This window comes from Sceloporus occidentalis, unplaced genomic scaffold (assembly GCF_023333645.1).
Source record: "Sceloporus occidentalis isolate IW3139 unplaced genomic scaffold, rSceOcc1.0.p SCAF_66, whole genome shotgun sequence".
NCBI lineage: Eukaryota > Metazoa > Chordata > Lepidosauria > Squamata > Phrynosomatidae > Sceloporus > Sceloporus occidentalis.
In genome coordinates this window covers 2129415-2151760 of record NW_028317046.1, presented here as the reverse complement: position 1 = coordinate 2151760, position 22346 = coordinate 2129415, and the positions used below count along the sequence as shown (strand labels likewise).

At 45.1% G+C, this 22346-nt stretch overlaps 2 protein-coding genes across 2 annotated transcripts; one reads left to right on the top strand and one right to left on the bottom strand.

Moving 5' to 3' along the window:
• The first annotated feature begins 8550 nt into the window (after nucleotides 1–8550).
• On the top strand, nucleotides 8551–11676 carry LOC149286847 (AP-5 complex subunit beta-1-like). The gene is made up of 3 exons (XM_089493668.1): nucleotides 8551–8700; nucleotides 9043–10971; nucleotides 11083–11676. The coding sequence occupies exons 1-3, from the start codon at nucleotides 8551–8553 to the stop codon at nucleotides 11674–11676; spliced, it is 2673 nt and encodes an 890-aa protein (XP_089349794.1).
• A 1958-nt stretch (nucleotides 11677–13634) lies between these two features.
• LOC149286846 (uncharacterized protein C1orf50 homolog) lies at nucleotides 13635–20432 on the bottom strand. Its single transcript, XM_089493667.1, has 5 exons — nucleotides 20399–20432; nucleotides 19290–19405; nucleotides 14656–14742; nucleotides 14079–14210; nucleotides 13635–13820 (listed from the first exon to the last, which is right to left on the bottom strand). Exons 1-5 carry the CDS (start codon nucleotides 20430–20432, stop codon nucleotides 13635–13637), a joined length of 555 nt encoding a protein of 184 aa, XP_089349793.1.
• Nucleotides 20433–22346: the final 1914 nt, after the last annotated feature.

Genomic DNA, 22346 nt, shown 5'->3' with positions numbered 1-22346 from the left:
CTTTCAATGGCCCTTTATCACTCCCATCACTCCTGTCTTTCAATGGCCCTTTATCACTCCCATCACTCCTGTCTTTCAATGGCCCTTTATCACTCCCATCACTCCTGTGTTCCAATGGCCCTTCATCACTCCCATCACTCCTGTGTTCCAATGGCCCTTTATCACTCCCATCACTCCTGTGTTCCAATGGCATGTTGTGTTCGCTGATCCAAGTTTACGCTTAAAAGGCTAAGTGATGGTTGGAAACCCTTTTGTGATTACGTTACAGCAAGAAAACGTCCTCGTTTTTTCCGCGAGTTAAAACATTCCTTCGCTGTCGGGACATTCTGGGGCAGGGACAGCCGCGCAAGAATGTGTGACATTCAAGGTGTAAGTCTCCGGCTTGTGTCATCTACCAACTCAAATATTTGGACTTTACCAAGGCAAACAGAGAATGTCACGTCGTAACGTTTAACCCCTTCTCGCTTAAGGGGAAAAAAATGTATATTAAAAATGGGTAACTTTGTAACGCCGCTGCGGCCTCATACCAGGACCTCGTACACCTCGGGAGGAGGCAGAGTTGACCTGGGACTAACTCAACAGCAAAAGGTTATCTGTTCAATGACATAAAAGCCGCTGTAAGAGTTCTGTGTTTCCCAGGCGTGTTCCCCGTGCCTCGGTAGTAATAAACCCGTCCTTTAAACGTTTCCGTGTATCCGCAGATCTGTCTTTTGCCCCAAAACCTATAGCAGGGGTTCTCAAACTGCGGCCCTCCAGCTGCTGCAGGACTACATCTCCCATACTCCTCAGCCAGCCCCTTAGCTGAAGGAGCATTATGGGAGATGTAGTCCTGCAGCAGCTGGAGGGCCGCAGTTTGAGAACCCCTGACCTATAGCTTTTATAGCTTTCTACACTAACTTAACACGAAATACTCATTACCGATTAAACTTAGTAATACAGAATAACAAAACTCAACGGGAGCCGCGGGAGTAAAGCTGTGCAGACTCCGCATTTAGGAAGGGCGACAAAAAATAAAAATGGCATTATCCGCCACGCTACGCGCTGGTGTGTGTTTAAGAAAATGGGGAGAAACATGTGGTTGTGATTAGAGAGATGAGAATAGAAAGATTTAACAAACAGTGCAAAGGAAGGGAATCGCCCAGGGCGTGCGTCTGAACACAGAGAGGAGAAAAGCCCAGGAGCTCCGGCTTTAACTATTCCACCACCCAAAGGTCCATCATCAATAACACCGAAAAGGATCCCCTGCGTCAAGGTATCCGACAAACCTACGTTTCCTAGGTAGATAAGTGGAAAAGCCTCCCAGCAGAAGTGGTAGAGGCTAATACAGTGAGGGTCCAAAGACACGATAAGAAGTTCTTTTCAGAAGCACCTGCTGGTAAGGCAGGAAAAGCGAAATATAAAGAGCACCGGCCCGCAGGATACAAATAAACCGTCAGGTAAAGCAGATATACTGTACTTCCAGAAAATCATTACGCGGACGTCTTTCTGGTTGCTAAGAAACTGCTTTAAAATGTATAAGAACTGAATTCTAACAAATGCTTATCATTCCTGAGGATGGTCGGGGGTGGATACGAGACATCAGACTTCAGTCATCTTTCTGCATCCGCTTCCTCTAAAGACATCAGATTCCTCTCTTCTACCCCATTCTTCAGGTGCCCTAGAAGGGGGAGAGTCTCTCTTGGGTTTTACAACTATGGGGATTATCTCACAAAGCGCAAGACCGACAACCAAACTGACACGCGTGGAATTCTCAGCCAAATGATCTGCACTCAGCCACCCATCACACCTCAGCCACCCATCACACCTCAGCCACCCATCACACCTCAGCCACCCATCACACCTCAGCCACCCATCACACCTCAGCCACCCATCACACCTCAGCCACCCATCACACCTCAGCCACCCATCACACCTCAGCCACCCATCAGCTCCTATATTGCCAGACTGATCAAATTCGGGCCCCGTAGGATGTACTGCGTCACAGCAGTAACGGACGCTTTACAATACGTAGACTTTTCAGTGTTTTTCTGACCATGCGATGGAATTACGAGTACTTTAAAACACTAAATAAAAAACCAGTCCAACTTGCTTGGTCAGACTAAACCATGCCTTCCTTGTTGGAAACCACCACACAATAAAGATAAAACACGGAAAGTCTCCTGGCCCTTTCTAACGGCCAATACGCTGAAAACTATCACTTTAAGAAAAAGAAAAAAAAAAAGAAAAGACGTAAAACAGGATTTATTCTCTGCTGAAAAGCAGCTCCTTTAACGAGGCGCCGGCACGGGCATCATGACTGCCAACCGGTTAACGTTGGGAAATAGTATCATGAAACACCGTGCAGGTTTAAGTCATTTCAGGAGGGAGACGCCCGCGTTTACACGCAGTTAGCTGCCTCCCAAACAGTTACCCATGAAGTGGACATGTCCCTGCCCGCAGGATTCCAGGATTATATCCACTGTGCACAAAATTTCCAACAAAGGATGAACATCATGAAGACATCATTAAAAAAAAAAAAACGACAAACTCATCTTAAGTTTCAAAAGACAGAATGTGAAGCCCTCCAGGCATCAATAGGCGATCTGCAGACCATGCCAATCCATTATCAGATCACATGGATTCCCCAAGCCTAGATGTATGCTCTGATAGAAACGTATATAAGTTCGTGTTACTGTATATAAAAGATTTTTTAAAGCCACCTGTGTGGGTCGAAGAGAAAATACCGGCATCTTTAAGCTTAAACATGCATGGGATCGGCATACGGCGCCTGAATCTAAGACAAGACCAACGACTGATGAAGGTCCAAGTCTTTGCAACAGTAAAGTAAACCGGCTTGGTGCCGGATCCTTTTAGAAGCCGTGACTACCCTGCACCCAGGATATGTCTAGTCCTGTTCTAGAGGTTTCCTTTACCGCGCACTGTACGATTTTGCAAGCTTTTTGTTTTTTGACGAAATTATTTTGCGTTGCAGCACTTCCTACTGGATTCGTTATGCAATTAGGAAGATTCGTCAACCGAATTAGTCACTGAAATCATGCATCGTAGCATTTTCTTTTTCATTGAGAAATCTCACCATTTCGCTATTTACATCAATACGCCTAAAAAACAAAAAAAAACAACTCGAAACACGGGGTCAGCTCAGCCCTTTTCGTAGAAGAAACCTGCCAAGATTGGAAGTCACAACAAAGTAACCCAATTGGTGAATAAACCTTACTGGCCGCCGCAAACACTCAAAGAGCACATATGAGACATTAGGTTCAGGGCATAAATTGGCTAAAATACAAAACAGACTGCTTGGAGTCGCAGCTTCCGGACTCTGGGCTTTGCGAAGCGCTGATTAACGGGACATTTTCACAGAAGACAATCATTTCCCTGCAACCCTTTACTCTCGGATGCAGGACACGGGACCCTAAACAAGAGGATGCCCTCGAAAAACAATAGCTGCGAAAATGTCAAGGCCAGGAAGCCGGACCCCCGACATGCTGCAGCTCAATTGTACGTCTCTGCATTGGAGGGGAAATCCACAAAATCCGCATCCTTTGATCGGCAAAAGACTTAACGAGGCGCTCAAGCGGTTAAATACCCGATGTCCCTTCGCGTTCTTGCTTCTTATCGCACCAAATGCCGTAATCACGAAATTAAAAAAAAAACGGGAGACGAGCTCTGCCTCGGGAGCTAATAAAATAAATCTGAAATATATTCAGATAAACGGCTGCACGGCGGGGGCCGCTCAGACAGCTGCATGATGAGATATGCCAAGTAAAAGCCCCTGCTTCATTAGGATCCGACTTATAAACAGCAGGAAACCGTCAGGGTTCTATAAAGAATCCTACAGCAATGACTGCATCGTCAAAAGGATCTGAATATACTAAAGTGGGCTTTAACTGGTGGTCAACTCAAACCCCCCCAATACACACCTCTGGGAACCTACCCCTGAATGACTACACCCCCCCCCCGGGTTCTTGCATCATGCTGTATAAACAAGCAGCTGGGTGCATAGGGGGAGTTGGTCCTCTATGGTGGGACCTGGAGAAGTGTCTCGGTACCTTCACTTTGAAGACGTATTTGAAAGCCGCCTAAAACTTACTGCACGATCCTTCAGATTAAGGTTAAAGTATTATTGCACGTGCCCGGTTTTATTCACAAAGTAGCCAATATATAGCAGGGTCTCGGTAACGGAGGCTATTTAGGGTGGTACATTCTGGAATCCCTGTGTCCGACCAGCGCCTCTCGATACCTGGCAGGACTACAAGTCCCATGATGCATGAAAGGCTCATGACGGGAGGCTGAAGACCGGCTTTGTGTTTAAATCCTGGAGCAATCCCCAAAACCTCACCGGAACAAGTAAAGAGTCATCAGAAAAACTACGGCTTATTACAGAGAAGGCTCATGCATGTTGGCGATGTGACCCCGGAGGACACATAAATAATCCTTGGCTGGCACCGCCGTGGCCGTCGGCCAAGGACTCAACTCCCAGGAGGCCAATGGTAACACACACAGGACACCAAGCAATAAAGTGTTCACTGTACTCCGTGAGATCCGACGCAACCGGCGAGCTGGAATTCTGATGTCCAGAGGAGAGGAACCTTCCTGCCACATTTATACCTTTCCAACCAACGCCAGAAAGTATACGTATGTTCTTCTGGGGAGTATGGAGATGTCACAGACAGTAACACGTACATTTAATGTGTCGGAGCGCTTTAAAGGGGATAACATACAAAGCATCGAACCATCACGCTACAGAAGGCACCATAACCCCTAAAACATGCCTGCGCGCTGTACACAAACACGGGCCAAACTAAGAACAGACAACTCTATGGTAATCGTGACGCGCCGAGGCATTCACACCCGCAGAGATGTTTCGGCACAGCCGGGGCGGCCCCCTAAGCATTAGATTCATGCTGGAATTCACTAAAAGATAAACAGACAGCAACGGTTTACAGCAACCAAACGGCAACATCAGCCAACCAGAATCTTAGGAGCAAAGCATTAAAACCGAAATAGTTCACCGCTGACAGATGTAATAAAACTACTACGGCCGCTCTGATGCCGGAACGCCGTCTTTATTGTCAATGCAGAATGATCCAGTCCACCAAAAAACACCTACCAGGGCCTTAATAACGACACGCTACTAACATTTAATTACATTTTTAGATTTCTGTTCCAAATAACTATAGTCACCCTAATGGCTTAGAAATAAAGAAGAAAATAAAACACACACACTAACGTTCAAAGGTTTGGGGTCACTTTGCTGTTTCCATGGAAATCAAGGAACTTTCTAGCTGTCAAATAACTGCAAAAGGGTTTTCTAACGATCAGCCTTTTAAATTTAGATCAGCGAACACAACGTGCCATTGGGACACAGGAGTGACGAGAGTGATAAAGGGCCATTGGAACCCGGGAGTGATAAAGGCCCATTGGAACCCAGGAGTGATGGGAGTGATAGAGGGCCATTGGAACCCAGGAGTGATGGGAGTGATAGAGGGCCATTGGAACCCAGGAGTGATGGGAGTGATAAAGGGCCATTGGAACCCAGGAGTGATGGGAGTGATAGAGGGCCACTGGAACCCAGGAGTGATGGGAGTGATAGAGGGCCACTGGAACCCAGGAGTGATGGGAGTGATAGAGGGCCACTGGAAGCCAGGAGTGATGGGAGTGATAGAGGGCCATTGGAACCCAGGAGTGATGGGAGTGATAAAGGGCCATTGGAACACAGGAGTGATGGGAGTGATAAAGGGCCATTGGAACACAGGAGTGATGGGAGTGATAAAGGGCCATTGGAACACAGGAGTGATGGGAGTGATAAAGGGCCATTGGAACCCAGGAGTGATGGGAGTGATAAAGGGCTACTGGAGCACAGGAGTGATAAAGGGCCCTTGGAACCCAGGAGTGATGGGAGAGATAAAGGGCTACTGGAGCACAGGAGTGATGAGAGTGATAAAGGGCCTCTGTGCACTTATGAATGACAGCTCATCCAAAACCTGCACATTTTCATGGTAACCTCACGCGGCTCTTCCAATATGACTCGATTGCGCTACCTGTATATAGATGAAAACACTCAGACCACCTGGCCTAAGATTAAAGTCTGAAGGCCCTCCTGCCAGGTACTTCGCTGCCTTTTAAAACACAATACTCAAAGGGTTAAACACGCCGGGGCATTAGGCACTCATTGTATCGCGCTGCCGGCTTCTGACATTCGCAAACATAAAACAAAAAGAACTAAGTAGCCACAAAAGGAAGCCTCGCTACAAGATCAATGCCTGAAGTAAAAAAAGTGAAGGAACAGCCGGGAAAAATAGTAATGGATATAATAGAATAAAGTTCATTGAACGGGGAGCGTTTTTTTACGTCGTATTAAAGGTCTCGGTATAAATATATAAATGTTTCGTCAATGGAAAGAATGCAGACGCTAGAATCTGATTCTCACCCGCGCAGAACGGTCTCAACAAAACAAAGATGCTGCTCAATGCATCAAAGTGTGTAAGAGCCAAAAAGCTGAGATTTCTAAGAAAAAAAGACATCAATATATGGATGCTGGGTGACAGCTTCCTATAGGACCCTGCCCCGCCTTCCTCCCCTCCCCCACCAGCCTCCTCCCTGCAGCATTTCCGCCCTTCACCCCCCCCAACCCCCAACAAAACCTCCATCATTCGCTGAATTTTCGGTTTTAGAGAAAAATGGACCATAAAAGCAGATTTTCGGGGCTCTGCTTTAACATTATGATTAATGAACACACAGCCGCATTCGGCAGGGGCCCCCACTGTGTTTACTGGGAGGGCCAGTCCCCCCCCCCATTAGCACCCAGTATAGCATTTCCTATTGATATAAATGACTCGTTCTTTACTTTTTACGGGGATTTTAATGCTGCAAAGGAGTGGTGCTGAGATGGGCAGCGGAAAGCACCGAGGGGCACCCGGATTACCGCTCCCATGATGCTCAGCCAGTAAGGCTCTTTAAATCACAACAAAAAAAGGGTAACCAGAGGACGTCGGAGTCTGATTGGAGTTGCCGAGCAGGATGTGGGTAAAAAGTCCCCGTTGCCCAGATCTGCTTGGGTTTTAACCCTTTCACCGGCAGGAAGTGAGCTGCTAACCCCCTCCTGCCACCAAAGGGTTAAAGGTAGCCAAAGATTACCAGCATCCAGTTTAAATACGGGGCAAGAAGGGGGTTCCCGATACCCTAAACGTCATGAAAATACCCCAAATATCACACAGATTGCGCCTCCCAAAGCACACAGGTAACACCCACTGGAATGCCCGGATGAGAGCCGGTACCCATGGGGCAAGGAAGGCCAGGCCTGACACCCGCCTGAAACTGCCCCGCAGCCTTCAGGTGGTGGTCCCTGTGCCCAGATTAACAGCCCCTGACCCCCACACACTGCGCAGGGCCATGCTAACCACCGGTAACGGGCCACAGCCGTTGACATAACTAAAAACTCGTTCCGAGTCCCGCCCTACCCGCTCCCCGCTGGGACCCACATAGTCCCGCTCGTGTATATACCCGAACACGGCCGGTACCCTCGGTAAACGGAACACTTCAGCCGCCGCTTACCTCTCAGTCGTTCCCCCTTCTCTCCACCGGGCGTTGGCAGCTCTACACAGGGTTTCCTGGGCTGACGGGCAGGGACCAGCACTACGTGATGACGTCACCTCACCCTCCCAGTACCATTACGTGAGTGAAAGCGGCTGCAAATCCAGGACTGCAGACAGGGTGCGGCGGTGGCCATCTTTGATTTGGGCAAGGAGAGAACGCGAATACGAAGGATACAAACGTTCCTATCCTTGGCATGCCACCTGTGTGAAGCCGAGAATACCTTTTGCACCCTCTGAACATATATATTTGTTTATTTCTCTTATTATTTGGCCTTCAGGCACTCCTCTCAAGGGCGAGAATGCCCCAATCAAAGATGGCGTAGTCGTGTGCGTCACTTCCTGTCATGTGGATGTCAGCTTCTTCCTCAGTACTTTCATATTATTATTAATTGTTTTATAGCTGGTCTTACGCAGTCCATGTGCCAGCACTGGGGCTGGATTTTGTCCCCCGACTAACTGAATAAACCCCAAGGTAATACTTTGTAATGGAGAGTGTTAGAAAATTATGACTGCAAAAAAAAAAAAAATAAGTTTTTTTTTTGGCAAAAACTTATGTAACTGTTTCCAAACAAACATTGTAGTGATACATTTCAATGAATTAAGTTTGCATTGTTATAAATAATGATTTGGGGACAAAGTGGGGCAGTCTCCATGGAAACCGGTGGCGTGCGCTTATTGGTTGCACCGCATTTAGCAGTTTGCCCCTGAATTGTTCTCTACGGCCATGGCCGATTGTCACCAATGCACTTCATACTGATGGGCGGACATTAAAGTTTGGGTTCCTGTCAGGCGTCACTAAAAGTTTATGAAATTATGCCAGATACCGCATGTCCCTGTTCCTCTGGTCTGAAACCACGGCGATGTAGTTGTTATGCATTAGTAAAAACTATACTATATATATATATATATATTCGTTTATATATTCATGGCTTTCAATTTCCTTGCATATTTCAGCACCATGGCAGAGAGAAGCAATGCCGCTTGGGTCCAGTGCGTAAATTCATTTCGTGCCGGCCCGACATCATTTTTATGCAGCGTCACGGGAGAAAACTTTCTGGATGAGCTACTGAGAGATCTTAAAAGTGAAACTATATACGAACAGACTAAGGTAGGTTTCTTATACCGGCATGATTAAATAAAAGGCTAAGCAATTGGCGGCGGGGGGATACATTGTACACCTCCTTGTTCCAAGCGGAATCCCAAATTCCATATTCTTCCTGCAAGAAATCGGCAGATAGCAGCCATGCTGGCAGACTGGCATCACCCAGGCACCCTTCTTGGATATCCTTGGGGCAAATAAACTTTGGAAGTTTTAGAGCAGTCAGATGGCAAAGAACGTCCAACATGGATACAAAAAAAAAATGTATATACATATATATATATATCGATCCAGACATTATATTTTCAGATTATAGTGTTTTGTTTTTGTGTGTTTGCTTTTTCATTTCAGATTTTAATGCTAAACCTCTTTTTGGAGTTCCCTACCTTCCTGTGTCCAGACCAGAGTACCGGCCGAGGCACCGCCGAGTTACTAATTAATATTTTAAAGCCATTGTCGAATTCTGGAAAAAGCGTAGCCTTCCGATGCCATCTCCTGTTAGCCGTAGAGACCGTTTTGATCACAACGGATAACTTCAACCTGAATTGCAAAGCAGCGCAAGAGTTTGCGTCTATTCTGATGCACATAATATCCGATATAAATGACAAGAAGCAAGGCGCAGCCAACAGGTCGCTGCGCACCACGGCTTGCGAATGCCTAAAGGAGCTGGAAAACTGCTTCCCCGGCTTCCTATCGGAGAGACTGGAAACGCTTTACTTCATGCAGCAGCAAGAGGTTACTTGCGCGCACCAATCGTACACCATCCTCTACAGCGTCGCGTTAAAAAACGCACTGGCGGTCTTGGCGCAGAGAGAGGGTCCGTCAAATGGCGCCCTGAAGACCATGCTGATGAGCAACAAGAACTTTTTTTGGAGCTCCACTGAGAATTCACTAGATCTGCGACCTTCGTCAGGGGGACAGCTTCTCTTGCTTCCTTCCAATACCGAAACAAAAGAACTGAAATCGGTTTTGGCTCTTCTTTTAGAAGACTCCTACCTCCTTACACCAGTTTGTCAGAATAACCTGTTTTGGCAGATAATTCAAATAGTGGCCACGGTTCGTACCATTTCACCGGTGATCTTTAAGGCCCAACTCGTGCGACTATTTGGTACGATGGACATGTCATTTTTTCACAGCATATTGCAAATGAAGGCCGTGTTTACAGATAGCCTGTTCACCGCGGAAGATGAAAACTTCCTTCTTCAGAGGCTCGTGGGAATGACCCAACACCCGCTTCTTAGCACGTCCATGAAACTATTTTATTTAGACTGTCTGTTGCATTTTCCGGAAAACCGACCTCTTAATTCCAACCCAGACGAGAGCTTGCCCGTCCTACTCACTGTTCAAATGACGTCGTCTTTATTCCCTAATGTTTTCAATGACTGTAGCACGATGCTTTGCAGGCAAAACTTACTAAGCATGGTCTATCTGGAAAACGAAGGGTTTCATTCGGAGAAGGGCATAGGGTTTCTTTTCGAGCACCTCATGTCGCTTTATAGCATGGTTCACCAGAGCGGAAGCCGTGAGATTATATCTACGTTTTTTCGTGCTGTCTATCTGTTCGTGCGGTATTTTAATTATTGCGACAAGCATATGGAAAATTTAACAAAGAGCCTTCTGGAACTGTATAAGGATCGTAGTTCCTTAGCAGCTTATTTTATTAACCTCATCAACCAGACCCAGATATTGCTAGAGTTCCATTCTTGGCCAGTCTCTTTGTCAAAGGCCTTACAAAACCAAATAGTCGATCTTCCCGTTGATAAAGTCAATCTCAAGGACCTCGGTTGGCACCTTAAAGTTCTTTCGAGGGTTGCCCAGGACAATACAATTACCCAGAGAAGCACAGTCCTCTTTCTAAAGCGAGTAGCTTTCCATTCAGGAATCTGCCAACAAGGAGATTGGAGAACGGGCAACGCTGTATTGTCCGTTTGCAAGAATGTCCTACAGCATCAACAGCTCGACTCGGTCTTCGTGCCCCTCGCAGACCTCCTGCAGTACCTGATGCACCATTTTGAAGATATTGACATCCAAGACCGTGCGCGGCTCTACTACATCCTTCTCACAAATGTCTCCGGTGATAAACTCAAGAAAATATTGACCATGTCACCAGCCGGAAACCAGACCAAAGCAAGGTCCCTATCTTCCATTATGACCGAAAGCGAGAACTTCTCTACTCTACTGACCATCCACAACACAGAAAATATAACTCTTCAGTTGAGTAAAGTTCCGGAAGACGAAAGCGTTTTTCCTTTCTGCTCTGAAACCACTACGGTAGAAAGTGTATCCGGTGAACGTTCCCTCCAAGAATATTACGAACAGTTGGATCATCAGAGTTCTTCCTTCCTCGCCATGAAATATTACTTGTCGTTCAAAGGAGACGTTGAGCCCAAGAACCACCAACTGTTTTGTATCGTCCTCCGGTTTGAGGGGACAGATTCCAGTTTCGAACCTTTAAGTGATATTAATGTTCCTTGTCTCTTTGTCGATCAGAAGCCACCGGTTGTTACTTTTAATCTAGTGCCAAAAGAACCTTACCCATCGTTCTTGCTGGTAAACGCCACGTATGGAACTCTGGATGGTCTTACGTACAACACAAAGCTGGACCCGCTTCGCATCGCTTTTCCTGAAATGTTTTTGCCGCTGCCATTACCGGCTTCTTGGCCTACGAACTCCCGCTGTGAGCTCTTTGACAAACTGTGGTCTGCCTTTCAACCAGAGCCATCGAATCGGTGCGAGGAAAGCATTTTTTGCTACGAGATGCCAGAAAAATGTCTGTACGATCTCGTACAATCTTATTTTCCCGGGTTCGTTGCTTCTTACAATGCGGGTGTATTCGAAATCGGTATATTTGTGCCCCCGCGGTTTCACATATTAATGAGAGTTAACAGCAAGGAGGACGTCGCACGGTTCTGTATCAGGACTGATCACTGGAACCTGCTGCCGTATTTGAACTCTCACCTGCTCGAAATCACATCACAGAAGTAACTTTGGGGTCGGCGGGGGCTGTTGTTGTTTGTTTGCACTAAACTTGTACATCTGAGAGGCATGAATCCAGGCCTTAATGATAAAATTGACTGATTACATTTTCTGTAATGATAATGTTTTTATAATTTGACGATATGGACTGCAAGAAAAAAGTATTAAGTATAAAATTTATACTTTAAGTATAAATAATAAAAAAAATCTTTATATATACTCCCTAAAGTAATTTTAAAACTGTCTTTGATACCAAGTGATAAGTGTTGGGGTTTTGCCTTTTTTTTTTTTTTTTGGATAGATTCAACAAATTGATAGCTGTATGTTTTTTGAAGACGGGTGAAAGTCTATACCTGGTCTGCAGGGGGCAGTATGGTCCAAACTCACACCCCAGAGATGTCTCGTGGTAAAATAGTGCCCCTGTAGGTGGTTGATGGTTTTCAGGGCTGGGTGCAGTTACGGTCATATCTTCGATGTAACACTTACCATTTATGTCCTGTTGAAGAGCCCAGTACGTGTCGGTGGAAATCCCGTAACTCAAATACACATTCAGATCAATCTCCGCGCATGTTTCTGGTATTCTAGATTGTTTTTCCCTGTTGGGGTTCTGGCTTTTCAAACCGCTTGTTAAAGTTATACAAAAAAATAACTAAAATATCCCAAATTGAGAAGAACTACCCACTTATACCACATAAATATAAATCATGAAAGGTTTTTTTTCACAGGAGCGAAAGCATCCTGAAATTTGTCCTACCCTCTGTTCTTGAATTTTGTTTTAAAGTCCAACGAGACCATAAACCTCTGAGAATTGTTAACAAACTGCAAGTAGAAATCTGATTTGCTTTCATCCGTGTGGGTCAATGAAGAACTAGAAATATATAGCTGAACAAATCTAAAAGTGGTGAACCTCTAGGGCAGGGGCATCCAACCTGCGGGAGACTACATCTCCCATTTCAGCTAAGGGGCTGGCTGAGGAGGATGGGAGATGTAGACCGGCAGCAGCTGGAGGGCCGCAGGTTGGACACCCCAGCTCTAGCGCCAATCTAAGAAGTTCTCATCTTGCTTAATACCATGGCAAGGTTGTACTATCTTCACGACCTCTAGTCAGAGTACTGAAATAAAAGGTTAAAAGAGAGCAGACGCAATTTATTACGTATAAGGCTGAGGTTTCGCACTTGGGGGCAAAATGGAGACCTTTCATGCCATATAATGCTTTATTTAAGATTATTCTTCCTAATATCAGGATCCCAAACAACTAAGGCAGTCTAAAATTACAAAAAAAAAAAAAAAGTTTGAGACGGCTCTACTCTAAGGCGTTTGGATCAGCTCATGCCTGCCTTACGCAGCTATATACACTTAACGTATGTTTCCCGTGATCCAAGTTAATACCGTCTTGGAATCCCATAAAGCCGTAGCCCGGCTTCCTCGAGTCTACATGCATCGTCTTTGAATGCACAAGAGCCTCTGGTAATAGCGATTTTTCCAAACAAATACTTAAGGGAAAAGCCGTAATTGGAAAGTCTGGAATGTGACAATCCCCCTTTAAACGGAGTTGTGTGTTGATGGGGAGATGATGGTTGCGTAGTGTATAGGGTAAAGCACGAGTAGGTCTGATACGTAGATTTCTATCAAAACAGAGAAATTCCCCAAACAAACCATTAAGTAAAAAATGAAATAAATTTGACCTCTCAAGAACCGTCCTTTTAATTCTAAAATTTAAAGGAAAGTCGCAAATACAAAGCAGATTATATTTCACAATTAAAGCACGGATATCACTCATTTTGCACTGAAAGAGGGGTTCTGGGTGTGGAGGAATAACGTTTATGGATTAAGGCGAGTGGGCGAGGGTCATCCGGATCCTTTAATCCAGAAACTCGCCCCGTGTCCTTGCGTCACAGTACTCTGACCTCGGCGTCGCGCATTCAGATCCTTAAAATTCTTTGGACTGGAAGGTGGCCCCCGTCGGATTAGTTTGTCAGTCCTCTAAAATTAGGCTCGGCGCTCGATGGAAGCGCAGTCTGCTCGTTGAGGAGTTTGTCGATAATGTTAATTTCAGCGTCTCTCTTTTCGATGTTCTCAAAGGGCGTCCAAGACATGTCGTGCTGAAGCTTGTAGGCAGCCAGGAATTCGTGCGGACAGCTTGACCCCCACTCCTAAATAAGAGAGAGAAGACGCAAGTTCATTCCTGCAGACGATCGCTGGGAAAATACAGAAGAGCTGCGACACTGTGGCTGCCCGTAACGGGCAAGGAGGTCTACAAAACCCACGGTTCAGATTAGAGATAAATTCTAACCCAAGTAAGACTTCTTTTATAAGCTTTGTTGCCCCGTTAAGACAAGAACGTCTTTTTTTTTTATAAAGACATAATCTGAAAATATTTGATGTAGATAGGAAAGCTGTAACATTCGTACCTTTGGTGAAAGGATGGAGAAATACCTCTGGCCGCTTTCCCTTTTGTAGAGGTAATAAATATTCCCCGGTTTCTTGACGACGTTGCAAGCTGCGTGGTGTAAATCAGCATCGCGTTTCGCTTCCTCCAACACCTAAAAATAGGAAAGAAAGTCAAGAAGGGAGCAACGTACGGATTTGGGCAGCGGCTGAGTACCAGAGTCTTAGCAGCCAAAGGGTTGCGGGAGAGCGCTCGCATGTTTACAGGGGTCTCCACAGTGCTCGCCCAGCTGGACTGGAGGTCCTGCATGGAAAATAACTGGGGTAGAGAAAGGGGCAAATGTATAGGGGGGGGGGGGGATTCTGCGCGATTCCCCCCCCCCCCTGCACTTGGAAGGGAGAAAAAAAAAACATTTAAAGGGACCTCCCAGCTGTTGGATGCATTAGAGTCGGTATGATGGCTGCAGCGTCCCTTTAAACACAATGAATAATCACAGCAGTTATTATTTGCAGGAGCGTTCCGCTGCCCATTAATCTTTCTTTAATAAATAATCACCTTTCCCACTATAAGACTTTTCCCAGCGCCATCGTATTGCTTACCTGTCTCGCTTGTTGCTGTAACATCCGAATCTGCTCAGCGATAACCGTCAACCGGTTGCAGGCGTTTGCTCTGATAAAGTCGTCGGCCTGCGGACGAGAAAAGATTATAAAAATGTAAAATGTTCAGAAACGAGCAGAAACCGGACATTCAATCCCTTTCTTGTTAAAGGGACGGTAACCACGCATTTGATATATATATATATATTTTTTTTTTTACAAATGTTCTGTTCCTGCGGCATTTTAAACCCAGGATCTTGCAAGATAAACCTCTTGGAGCACAGGTAGGTTTCTATCTTTCTAATGATGTTACAAAGAGAGGGGTAGCCAAATGCAACAGCCACCCAGCAGAAGTGGTAGAGGGTAATACAGTGAGGGGATTTAAACATGCATGGGATAGGCATACGGCTGCTGAATCTAAGACGAGACCAACAACTGATTAAGGTTTGAGGCTTTACACGGGGGCCAATTCTAGGTTTGTCATGGAATGTATTTATTTTTAAGCACAATAACACACGTGGATAATGTAGCACGGCTGTATTAATGTTATGTGGTTGTATATAATCCCGGAGATTTTTCCATATCGCAGGAATCTCATAGCCTAAAGTCCTAAACATTGGCCGCCTTTCGTGACAAAAAGACTAGTAAGAGAACAAAGCGTTTCGGTTTATAAATGCCTACGTTGCGGGTCCACGCGTCGCGCAAAGAAAACACTTCTCCGTACCATGCGCTGCGTCCTTAACTCTTTCTGTGCAACACAGCGAACACACATCTAATCCATAAAAGGGTTAATAGCAGCCCTATTCCTCCAGGTGTGGAAATACTTCAGGATCTTATTTAACCCTCTAAATAATAACAAACGTTTACGCGGGATTGTTACGGCTGGGAATAATATTATTTCTCTTGCTAGGTTTTCCCTGGAAGCGGGAAGAACCGCCACGGTCCCTGTTAAGTTATTAAATAGACGATTAGCCTGTTTTTCAGTTAATGAAACAATGCTTCATTTACATTCCATATGCTGAGTTTAAACAATGCGAAGGGTTTTATGTTACTGAGAGGGTGGTAGATAAGTGGAGCAGCCTCCCAGCAGAAGTGGTAGAGGCTAATACAGCGAGGGGATTTAAACACGCATGAGATAGGCATACGGCTCCTGAATCTAAGACGAGCCCAACGGCATGGCGCATGGGAACCGTAGGGCTTCCGGTTTTACAGCCGGGGGGGGGGTCTGAGGCAAGAATAAGCCGGTGTATATATCTATCGGTAAATAGCGTATGGTTTAACCCCTTCAGTACCGGGACGTACCTGGTACTTCCTGGTTAACAGTCACCGGTAGACCGGGACGTACCAGGTACGTCTCCTCCAAAAAACGCCCCCACATCACCACAATCGCGGTGATCGTGGGGGCGCTGCTGCTGCTGTCTGCCCAGGACTCCTGGGCAGACAGCACAGCCTGTCTAAGCCCGCCCCCAAGCCCACGATCCCTCCCACGGAGTGATTCTCTAGGCAGAAACTGCAATTGCAGAAAAATCTGCAATCGCGGTTTCAGCTGCCACAGGCAGCTTCAGGGAAGGGGGGGGGGTATTGAATGGGTCCCCACACAAGTGTGGGGACCTGATCCAACACTCCCCTGCTGCCTGATCGCTCCATGAGAGCGTCAGTGCAGCGTTAACCCCTTCAATGCCGCCATCGCGGCATTCAATGCCGCCATCGCGGCATTGAAGGGGTAAATTCCCGTTTTTTAGGGGGTTCTGCTGCTGGTGGTCTGCCTGGAAGCTTCCAGGCAGACCAGCAACAGCAAAAACGAGCCCCCAGAAGTCCTCTGATCAGTCCTGTAGGACTGATCAGAGAGACTCCTCCCCTACAATCTCCAGTCTATTGGAGATTGTGTCCCAGCTGCCAGAGGCAGCTTCAGGGACAGGGAGACAGGGTTCTTTGGTCTCCACATGAGTGTGGAGACCAGACCTCCCCCACCCCCACCCTTCCTCAGTTAACCCCTACCCCCCTCTTCCTCAATTAACCCCTTCAATGCTGCGATTGTGTATGACCCCCATCGCAGCATTGCAGGGGTTAATATTAGTCCCCACAAGCTTGTGGGGACTAAATATCAATCAATGCTGTGCTTCAATGGAGCATCAGCATTGAAAGAGTTAAAAAAATATAATGTAAAAAATAATAATAAAAAAAAATGTAAAAAAATAAATAAATTAAAAAAAAAATAATAAAATAATAATAATAATAAAAAAAAAATAACAGCACTGACCTGAAAGTCCAGGGTGCTTCCAGGTCAAATGCTGGGCTGATCAGATCACTCCTGGACAATAGGAGTGATCGGATCATTATGGCAGCCCACGGATGACCCTGCTCTACAAAGAGAGAGGGGTCATCTAGGGTAATTATGAAAAAAACACAAATTATTAATAAATGAAAAAATCATAATTATTACCTGATCACTTGTCGGTGACATTTTAAGTCGCTGATTATTGATCGGTCTCCCTGATTGATGTCAGCGGCCTAAACCTGTCACTTACAAGTAATCTGATGAAAAAAAATATTTAAAAAAATGTAAATACACATGTTCCAGTTTTGCCCTCATAGCTTCCTCAAAAAATACATGAACCATGCATGTGAGGCCTTGTTGGAACCGGGGGGTGTTGGTGAACAAAATGTGGTGTTTTTTTTCCAGTGTTACACATATGCTGTGCAAGAAATAAATTGCAACATTGAAATGTATGCGTTAAAAACGCAATAAAATAATTTCCCTGTGAAGTTTGGCAGACATCAGTGAAGAAATGGCTGGCTGAAAACTGTCAAAACTACCCTAGTTGAACACCTTGACTCGTCTACTGTTCATAAATATATACTTTTATGGGGTAATTTACAGTGGGGGGGCTTCCAAAATGTCCCAAATGGGATATGGGCCCAGGAAACCAATTTCTGAAAACTTGCGCATGTTCCAGTTATGGCCTCATGGCTTCCTCAAAAAATGCATGAACCATGCATGTGAGGCCGTGTTGGAACCGGGGGGTGTTGGTGAACAAAATGTGGTGCTTTCTTCCACTGTTGCACATATGCTGTGCAAGAAATAAATTTTAACATTGAAATGTATTTGTTAAAAACGCAATAAAATAAATTTTCCGTGAACTTTGGCAGACATCAGTGAAGAAAAGGCTAGCTGAAAACTGTCAAAACTACCCTAGTTGAACACCTTGACTTGTCTACTGTTCATAAATATATACTTTTATGGGGTAATTTACAGCAGGGGGCTTCCAAAATGTCCCAAATGGGATATGGGCCCAGGAAACCAATTTCTGAAAATTCCAAATGTGAAAACGAAAATACACATGTTCCAGTTTTGCCCTCATAGCTTCCTCAAAAAATGCATGAACCATGCATGTGAGGCCTTGTTGGAACCGGGGGATGTTGGTGAACACAATTTGGTGTTTTGTTCTGCAGTTGCACATATTCTATACAAAATATAATATAAAATCTAAAGCAACATTGCAACATATGCAAAAAAAAAACCAAAAAATATAAAAATACCTCAAAATTTGGCAGCAATTGGCGATAAAATCCCTGTTTGAAAAGTGTCAAAATGACCCTAGTTGTACACCTTGACTTATCTACTTTTCATAAACATATAATTTTGGGGGGATAGTCAGTATTTGTGACAACTATTGCAGTTATTAGACTACCATGCCAAATTTGAAAAAAATTAAATTTCAAAAACGTGATGCATGCCTTGCAATATTTGCCCTATACTGGTCAAAATAGATAAAAATCCTGGCCATGTTGGGTGGTTTCCAAATCAGGACAACTTAATGAATATATTTGGGATAATTTTTTCCCATTGGTTTAATGTGTGTACAATTTGTATGTATACAAAACTGTAAAAAAATGCGTTTTTTTTTCATTTTTTCCCCACTTTTTCCAGTTTTTTTCAAACAAAACAATGTACTACCCAGCTTACTATGGTTTCAAATGAAAGCCCTACTTGTGCTGAAAAAAACAATATATGATTTGTGTGGGTGCACCGATTGATAAGAGAGAAATTACAGTTGAAGAAAGACATGGCAAAAACACAAAAACGGCTCCGGTCCTTTAGCGACACCCTAGCTTAAAAATCCCGGTCCTGAAGGGGTTAAGCTGCAGGCTATTTTCTCTAATTGAATCTTCTGAAATGTTCCCGCACTGTTCCTGATTATTTCTCACCGTTCCTGTATTGACGTGCGCGACCTCGCTCCAAAACCACGAGAAAAGCTTTCGTTAACTATAAGCGAGATCGCACGTCTATTACTGGAGGCGCGATAACAAAAAAAAAAGTCACCGCGTGGGAAGTTATCTCCGGTCATAAAAAGGAAAGTCTTTAACCTATAAAATTCTGTATGGTTTAGGGAGCCGGCGTGGACCCATTGCCCTCATTCTGATGCAAAGTTTCAGAAGTGGTCTAATCACCATGGTAACGAGTAGATGTTTTTCAATGTTGAAGGCGTCCCTTTGATGAATGCAGTAAATGTAACATTATTTGATCCTGCGACGGATACATTTCTGGAATAAAGGTTTCTGTATGGCGTCGGCGTGAGAATCGGGCAGCGGTTCCCGGGGCGGCAGATCCGAGTAAAGGCGCTCGGGACGCTTACCTTCTGAACCTGATGAGCCAGTTCCACCAGGTCCGACGGGTCTCCTATGCGATTCGTTTGGTAGCTGCTCACTAGCTGGAACCCCGAGGGGTTTGAGCTGCTTTCCACGAGAGAGACTGAAAGACAGCATTTAAATACGGTCAGCTCTCCCAAAATATACCCCTCCCTTACCTGTAATCACCTGTACAGGGGGGCGGTTGGGGAGTTAATTTATGTATCTACCCCTCTTCATGATTTTATAATACTTTTTGTTAAAATGTGCCCCAGAACTCATCTCGGATTGTAGAGTCCTCGAGCATCATGCGGCAGTTTGCTACGTAACATACGGCCCCTGGGCCATGCTTTACATGTGGCAGCATGTTAGACTTATACCTAGAACTATAACACGGTGCTTAGAAACACTCTAGCCTTCCACAGGATACAGGCATGTGTTATATCACACAGAGGACACGTCAATTTTCTTATATAATTTTCACTAGTATCTAAATCTGTTTAGCCTGGCTTCCAATATGTGAACAATTTCTATTTTTCACTTTTCTGAGAGGGTGGTAGATTGATGGAACAGCCTCCCAGCAGAAGTGGTAGAGTGAGAGGATTTAAATATGCATGGGATAGACGTACGGCTCCTGAATCTAAGATAAGACCAACGACTGATTAAGGTTTGAGTCTTTACAGCAGGAGAGACGGGCGACTAGACGGGGCGATCTGCTGGCAGATAGGTTTCTATTTATAAACGCCGCTGTTTATTATATTATTATTATATATGGAATAATAAAATCTTTATTAGACAGTCAGCAGAGAAGTATAGAGGCTAAAGCAGTGGATCTCTTGTGTAACCCTGCATACCCAGCACTTGCATAAGAGAATTCAACACCCAGTTACCTAATATTGTGCAGGTCCAGCTTCCAGGATTTTATAATAAAAATATTTCATAATCCTTAATATAATAAACAAAAATAAGCCACCCTATCCCATCAGTATAGGATAACGTACACATCACACAGTCTTTTAGTAAATATAAACTATTTCCTGCAGCCAGGGTCATTTAAATTATAGGGGCTAATTCATTAACACATGCTGGCCACGTGGCCCCCTGTCTGTGCCCTTACCTGTGGTGACATGTGCTTTGGTGGAGTTTTCCATGTTGCTCGCCGGTTCAGCTGCTTCCCTCTCTGTACGGGCAGACACCTATGAACTATATACGATATGTTATAAAACTGGTGAATGTTGCCTGCTGGGAGCGCTGAAGACTAGGCAGCCATCTTGGTTTTGGGCAATAAGTGAGCATGACGCCCACGAATACGCCACTCAGTCACCGTTACGTTCACAAGTCCGTGTGTTCGTGTGAGAATAACCTGCAACGCCATAACTTCCCCGATAACTTCGAGGGTTTCACCGTAAGAGTCTCACACTTGCCAGAATCAAACATGGCTTCCAGGATATATATTTCTGACCATGTGACCTAACACGTCATTTCTAGCGGAACGGGGCGCGTCCCATCCCGCAGGGCTCTGTGTGTACACAGAATGTCGGTTTTATGGTGCTCATCAGCCATTGTCTTGGTTAGTCTCTCTGTGGGACCCATGTGCCAAAACACGTCACAATGACAGCACATAGATATTTGAGGAAAATATTTTAATTAACTGGACACATAAAAAATAATGAAAAATGTAATACAGAATTGGGCACTTTCATTCATTTTATGGTACTGTTTCTTTTAAAACCCTTTTTTTAGGGGCCCCTCTTCATGTATTTATTTTGTTTTGGCTCAAAACATTATGGGGCAAATAAATGCAATAATTAAAAGTATCAGCCAATAGAATGTCAACAAACAACTTGTGCATGATCAGTAATAAAAAAAAAAACATAATTAGGAAGCGATTGGAGATATATTCAAAGGGCGCCAAGGAGCCTTGGGGCCCTTACACATAGGGGCCCCTGCACTGCAAGGGGGGGGGTGCTTTATGCCCTTGGATGGAGCGACTTCTGGTTTGTAGGGTGTGGTTAGAGGCGTAGTTATGGTAATAAATATATTCCTTTTATATATATATATATATATATATATACTCCTTTATTTAATTTAACCCATTGTGTGCTGTTTCTATACATATCATTGTGGCTTTTAGATATTTAATGAGTGATCAAAAACAAAAATTATTCAAAACTCTTAACAGCATAAACGTGCAAATTTGTGTTATTGTCCTCAATTGTGACAAGACTGGGAGAGAGAAATAAAGTCCTGGATGCTAATGTGACCCCCGAGTTCACAAATACCAAAGTATGGCGAAGTCACCATGCGCACACCTACTGCTCCACGTCTCCAAGCGGGGTAGACGAGTCAGGACCATGCAAAGACCACCGTGCTGCAGACCCTAATTCGGGCAGATCTCATCTAAGCCGTCCTCTCCTACCGTTTCACTTCCCCTCAACAGCCGGCTAGATTGTAAGCTCACAAGATCAGGGCCCTCTTCTCCTTTTATAGCAGTTTGTTATTGTGCGTGACTTTAAATTATTCCACCGATTGTAACAGCGCTACGGAATCTGCTGGCGCTACATAAATAAATACAATGTAAATGTAATGTGCCAAGGAAGTATCCGTCCGATAACGAGCTCGAAGCTGCACGCAGCAATCCTTTCCTCATGGCGCACACCTGGTGATAACGAGGTGGCGCTGGTACTTTAAGGCCGGTGGCCAGCTAATGACCTTCTGTGTAGGATGCACGCTACACTGTGCCCGATGGCCAGTCCCTCACATCCAGAGCAGGGAGGTAGCATGGCTTATGACAGCGGGGCAGCTCAGGCTACTACAACACTACAGGACAGGGAGCTGAACCCCGTCGTCAATACCCCACTCTGGGGCAATTGCTCCATGGGCCCCTTCTTCCACACTTAAAACAGCTGCACTTTTTGTGGGCGGGGCTTGTGCGGTTGCATAGAACGCTGCCCGGGCGGGGCTTGTCGTCATGGGCGGTTTTCGCACTAGTGGCCGAACTTCTGTGTGGGCGGGGTTTATGGTGTATGCTGTCTGTCCGGTGCTGCCCGTTCTCGGTCTCCGCC

Coding starts and splice junctions, on each gene's coding strand:
- LOC149286847 (XM_089493668.1), top strand. CDS start 8,551: ATGGCAGAGAGAAGCAATGCCGCTTGGGTCCAGTGCGTAAATTCATTT. Junction 8,701..9,042: donor CTATATACGAACAGACTAAG/GTAGGTTTCTTA, acceptor TTTTCATTTCAG/ATTTTAATGCTAAACCTCTT. Junction 10,972..11,082: donor AAACCACTACGGTAGAAAGT/GTATCCGGTGAA, acceptor GTTGAGCCCAAG/AACCACCAACTGTTTTGTAT.
- LOC149286846 (XM_089493667.1), bottom strand. CDS start 20,432: ATGGAAAACTCCACCAAAGCACATGTCACCACAG. Junction 19,406..20,398: donor CAAAGCACATGTCACCACAG/GTAAGGGCACAG, acceptor GCTGTCTTTCAG/TCTCTCTCGTGGAAAGCAGC. Junction 14,743..19,289: donor TGGCTCATCAGGTTCAGAAG/GTAAGCGTCCCG, acceptor TCTCGTCCGCAG/GCCGACGACTTTATCAGAGC.